At 37.6% G+C, this 5832-nt stretch overlaps 1 protein-coding gene across 1 annotated transcript; it reads left to right on the top strand.

Moving 5' to 3' along the window:
* Positions 1 to 343: 343 nt before the first annotated feature.
* Positions 344 to 2007, top strand: LOC113352554. Its single transcript, XM_026596364.1, has 2 exons — positions 344 to 445; positions 727 to 2007. Exons 1-2 carry the CDS (start codon positions 344 to 346, stop codon positions 2005 to 2007), a joined length of 1383 nt encoding a protein of 460 aa, XP_026452149.1.
* The last annotated feature ends 3825 nt before the right edge of the window (positions 2008 to 5832 follow it).

Here is a 5832-nt window from a genome sequence, read left to right as displayed (position 1 = left end):
CTTCTAGCCGAACCTAGTCTAAAACTCCATTAAAGAGGACGTTCGTCTACCTGTATTTCTTATCCTTTTTCTCTTCCAAATTTTAATTTTAATTCTCTTACACTAATACTAAATCAAATATGTAATCTAATCTTACGAACATAATCTATTATCTTAACTAATACAAATACATAATCTAATATTTGCATGCACTTTCAAGCTTGGAGGAAGGAGTGCAAAACTCATGGCGCTGATGCTCCTTTCAATGGAAGGAATGTTAATTTCTTAATCCATGGGTTGAACTCCTGGACAGTGCCGGCTAAGTGCAGACTTAATTTTTCCAAGGTACGCAAGCTCGTTCTTGATGAGGTTATTCTCCATCCTATGGATTCTGTTGTGTGGATTAAACTTCTTATCTTCCCAACTTGCATTCTTCGGAACTACACCCCTAGGAATAGAGCCGAAGGTAAGTCTGGTGTGTGTAAATGCTTGCACGCCAGTGCTATCACTAAGGCGTTGTCTAAATGGCGTGAACTGGATGAATACTTTCAGTTGGCGCAAGAGTTGTTATCAGATATCCCTCCACCTCCCAAGAAGCACCAGCTGTAGAAGAAGAAAATCCAAGCTGAAATCAACCAGCGGCTATGTAAAAGGAAGGAAAATCAAGGTTGATTTACTGCTGCCATTCGTATTCTCACATCTAATGGTATTTCCCCTCAAAATGCTGCCACTTTAGATGATTTATAGCTCAAATACCCTAATGCACCTTTGCCTGTTATCCCCTCTTCTTCTATTGGTGTTGAGCCTTTTACTGCTAACAAAGAGTTTGTCTTGGGTAGTATTAAAAGCTTTCCCAGAGGTACTTCCTGTGGTAGGAATGGTTTGCATGCTCAGCATATACTTGATGCACTCAGTGCGTCTGCTTCTGCTATTGCTGATGAATTGCTTAATTCTATCACGGCTGTGGTAAATTTGTTGCTTGCTGGTCGTTTTCCTCCTCAGCTGAGAGAGTACATTGCTAGCGCTCCCCTCACACCTCTTCTCAAACCTGATGGTGGTATCCGGCCTATCGTTGTAGGTACCATTTGGAGGCGATTGGTTTATAAGGTAGCTGCACTTAGAGTTTGCAAGCATATGAGTGCTTATCTTAGTGACATCCAGTTTGGTGTTGGAATCCCATGTGTGGGTGAGGCTATACTTCACTCGGTTAATCGCTTACAGTCTGACAAGGGAAACTGCTCTTCTATGTCAATGTTGTTGGTGGATTTTCGAAATGATTTCAACCTTATTGATCGAACTTCCATGATCTTAGAAGTCAGACGCAAGTGTCCTTCTATATCGCGATGGGTGGAATTCTGTTATTCTAGTCCTGTTAGACTGTATTATGGTTCTCACACCATCTCGTCTTCGCAGGGAGTGCAGCAAGGTGATTCTTTGGGGCCCTTACTTTTTTCTTTAACCTTACATCCTATTGTGCTCAAGATCTCTCGAGTTTGTGATTTGGATTTGCAAGCATGGTATCTTGACGAAGGGACACTGATTGGGGACACTCTTATGGTCTCCAAATATTTACACATCATTCGAGAGGAAGGGAGCTTGGTTGGACGTGATATCAATATTCACAAGACTGAGTTGTTTTTGCCTACTGTTGATGTGAGGAGTACTATGGCGTTTGTTTTCCCTGCTGATATCGATAGACCTGCCTTGGGAGCTAAGCTCTTAGGCGGCCCTGTAAGTCTCGGTCCCCTGTTTTGCAACAAGTTGGTTAGTGCTCGTGTTAACAAAACTTTACAGCTAATGGACGTTATTCAGAGTTTGAAAGATCAACAGATTGAGATGCAGCTTTTTTGGAGTTGTTGCGGGGTCTCTAAGATCTATTTCACATTGAGGACTACTGTCCCGGATTTTGTTAAGGAGGCTCAGACCATTTTTGGTTGTCGTTTGTTTAACTTTTTCCAACAATTATTTATTTGGGATGGTCCTGGTTTTGGGGACTTACAGATGCGTGTGGCCTCTTTTCCTGTTTAGTATGGTTGTTTGGGTTATACACGTTGGCTGAAACGATGCAGTATTGCTACCTTGATTCTTGCTTGCAAACCCAACAACTTCAGAGTGATATTTTGCGCTATTCTTGCATCTCAAGTATGAGCTAATATTGTATGCTTTCTTTAGATGCGTTCACCCATGTTTGTGGCCTCCATTCCCCTTCCCTTTGTGTCGAAACTGTTGCCCCCCATCCAATGAGTAAACTTGCAGCTATGTATTTCAATCATGTGACTAAGGAAATGCCTACAAAGTATGGTATGACGCAATGATATCTTTCTCAATGGAAGAATAATAAGACCAAGCATACTCAAGATTATTTGTTGGTTATTCATATAAGGGTTTGGGTAAAAAAACCAGTTTAGTGCAATTCTTGGTTATAGAGTGGGTGTTCCTTTATTTACTAAATAACATGGATGTTTTTGGTGATCACGCTATACACTGTGCGCATGGAGTTGGCTTGAAATTCCGCCATGATATTGTGCGGGACACCTTGTCAGATATTTGTTTTCGGGTTGGTGTTCATGCTAAAACAGAGGTTTCCCTCGGTTTCCTTGCTAACGATTGGGGTGAATCTACACCTGCAGATATTTTGGTTCTCAATTGGGATAATGGTTGGGATACTTGCTTCGATGTTACCGGTGTTTCACCTTTTACTGGCAATAGTGCACAGAAAATTTCTCCTGGTGTGCCTATTTCTTGTGCTATTGATCGTAAGCGAGCCAAATATCTTGACATATGCTCGAGGCATGGTTATTGCTTTGGAACCTTGGCTTTCACGACATTGGGCTAGCTTGGGCACGATTTTCTTGTTTTCCTAAAGAGACTGAAAAATTTTCTTGTTAGGCATGATTCTTCTTCTAATATAGGCAATTTTTTGTTCCATAGGGTTAGGGTTGCTATTCAAAAAGGGGTTGGAGCTCAGCTTGTTGCTCGGTTTCCAACTATTACCTTGTAATATGATATTATTATGTAATTTTTCCCATTAGGAGATTAACCAAAGTTTGTTTTATAGAAAAAATAAAGGGTGTTATTAGGACTTAATCATTAGTAACAAAGTGAAAGCGTATTTCGACCATTAAAAAATATATAGATAAATAGATGTTCAATTTTACTTCATAATGACCTAGTAAAACAGGGAGAATATAGAGAAATCATGTTTCCCAAGTATAGGTAATAAAACAAAATGGAGTCACTAGGAAGTAAAACCAAAAGCCCCTTAACAATATATTTTTGAAAATGAAAAATATGTCCCTGATTAATTAGTCATAATCTATTGAATTAGTTAAGTTAATATTGTTAGATTAAATTTCTTAAGTAACATTACTCTAGTCAAAAACTTCTCAAAATCATATTGAATAGGGTTTTCCTGGTATATTTCTTCAAATGATGAAAGGAAATCAGAGATTCAGAACTCAGGTCATGAAAAGTCGTCAGCGTCGACTACACAACAACATGCCGACTAGACTTAGCCGTCATGATCGTATAACCAGACATAATGACGATTTTGAATGGTGACGTCAAATGTCGTGATGTTATTTTTTTCAAATCCTGCGGACTAAATATTACCAAACGTTGTATTGTTGTCGGATTTCATACAATGCCGACTATTTGAGATTTTGCATACAGAGAATGGTGTGAAAATTCCCTATTAGTCGGGATGGTAATAAAATGGTAACATGCCGACTAAACGATGATCGTCATTATTTGAGTTTTTATGAATGAAAACTCATGTATCTGTATTATATGTTTTGTCAAGGTCGTTAGTCTACAAAATCCATAACTTGTCGACCCTTGTTTAGTCGACAAGTTTTGAGTGTTGAAATATGACTACTTTTTACATACCCAACAAAAGTGAGACTCAAAAGATATAATATATTTTTTTTATGCAATATTTGTTAGTAGATTGATTCAAATTCTAAAATCTAACTCACTTTTGTAGGCTCACTTTTGTAGGCATCACGGATGCGCTTAGCATGTGCACTAAGCCTTTTATCCCTAGGAGATCCTAGTGGACGAGTTATAGTTTCGTGGGGGTTTACATAGAGATCTACCCACAAAATCTAATTAAAACCAACTAAAACTCTCAATCTTCATCGATAGAATGTTCGTCCGATCTGGCGAAACCCGACATATATTCCGGGGAAAACTACGGAATTTTGGGATTTATTAATTGATAGCTTCCATCAAATGTGAATGCTTCTCCCTCTTTTTTTTTTTTCTCCAAGTAGTGTCTTTTCACGACTTCCTCCTACAAAAACACAAACAGAAACTTACTTTGTTAGTATTGTTATAATGGAATATCAAAACAACTTAACCTATGTAAAAGGAACTCTAAAAATACTTACAAATTGTGGGACCATCAAGATTGAATGGATATCATTGAAGATACGTTGTTGCATAGCTATAAAATCAACTATGACTTTCTGTACAACTTGGCACATATCATGAATTTGTTGCAGAGTTCTTCTCTTTGAATTTCCATAATCTCACACATATTGGATATATGTTCTCCCAAAAGGTTTCGGGATCCACCCTTTCGACTTTCGGCGTACCATGTTTTGATTATGGCCAAATTTTCACTTGAATCAAATCATGCCATGCTTGTATACAGAGTTATGAAGTGAGTTATAAAGAATATATGATGAAATGAGCTTTTAGAGTATATAAAAACTTGGCATGTGTAGATTGGTGGAGAAAGCAAGTATATTTATAGGATAGTCCAAAATCTAGCCGTTGGGAGAGTAAATTAATGCAATTTTACTTGCAAAATTTTGAATTTTGAACTCGGCGTTATGGTTTGATTTACCTTAAAATGTCAACTAGTAATAACCGTTATTATCGGTATGTTAACATGATGTCGGCTAATAGTAAAAATATTGATTGTCATTGTTAGAGTTTCCAAAAATGATGACTACGTAAAAGTCATATGGGTTGTTACCCCCTAACGACTAATAGTATATTTTCTTACAGGAAAACTCAAATTCATCCTCCCATGATCGGTATGATAGTCGTTTTCATAAAATGACGACTAATACATGGTTTTCATGGTCGTATTTTTTAATTCCCTGACGACCCTGGTAACGACACAATTTTTGTTGTCTTGATCGTCAGTCTACACATAAAAAAGGTGACGACCCTGGTTTGGTCGTCATTTGACAAATTATAAAATCGTGACAACTAAACTATTGAAACAACAAAAATGTTGACATAATATAACTAAGCAAACCATTTATTCAACAACTAGAAATCCAACAAAGTTGGTGTTTCAATTACAAGCAAACAGAAACCACCATTTCTCCAAACATAAAGAAACATTTGTCCAACCATGAACCTTTGTATACTTTTCAAACACATAAAGAAACAAACTAGAAATGCATTCACGACCACGACCACCATTACGACCCTGGCCATGTTTAGCACCATCACCTTGTTGACTTCCCTGACTTCCACTTCCACGATTACGAGGCCTCTTTAGTTCAACAGTTGGTCCACGTAATAATTTGGTGGTATCTTCATTATCAACACTCGTAGAAAAGTCAATGTGCTTAGTTTTCTCTTCGTCCAACAAAGGCCCTCATCTATCTCTCACACAACAAATCATCTTCGAAAGGGAGTTTTCCTCCTATTTTTAGATAAAAAACAAGGATCAATGAACTTATACAATAATGTACATAAATTTTAAAAGAATAAGAGAGACACAAAACTTACAAAATTCTTAAGACTCGTTGTTAAGTCTTTCACGGTATTCCTCTTCTTCTGAGCCGATTGAACAATTTTTTCCCGAATTACGCGAGGATGAGTAAAATG

Source organism: Papaver somniferum, chromosome 2, assembly GCF_003573695.1.
Source record: "Papaver somniferum cultivar HN1 chromosome 2, ASM357369v1, whole genome shotgun sequence".
Lineage (NCBI taxonomy): Eukaryota > Viridiplantae > Streptophyta > Magnoliopsida > Ranunculales > Papaveraceae > Papaver > Papaver somniferum.
The sequence above is the reverse complement of the archived record's forward strand: the minus strand, read 5'-3'. Positions and strand labels throughout refer to the sequence as shown.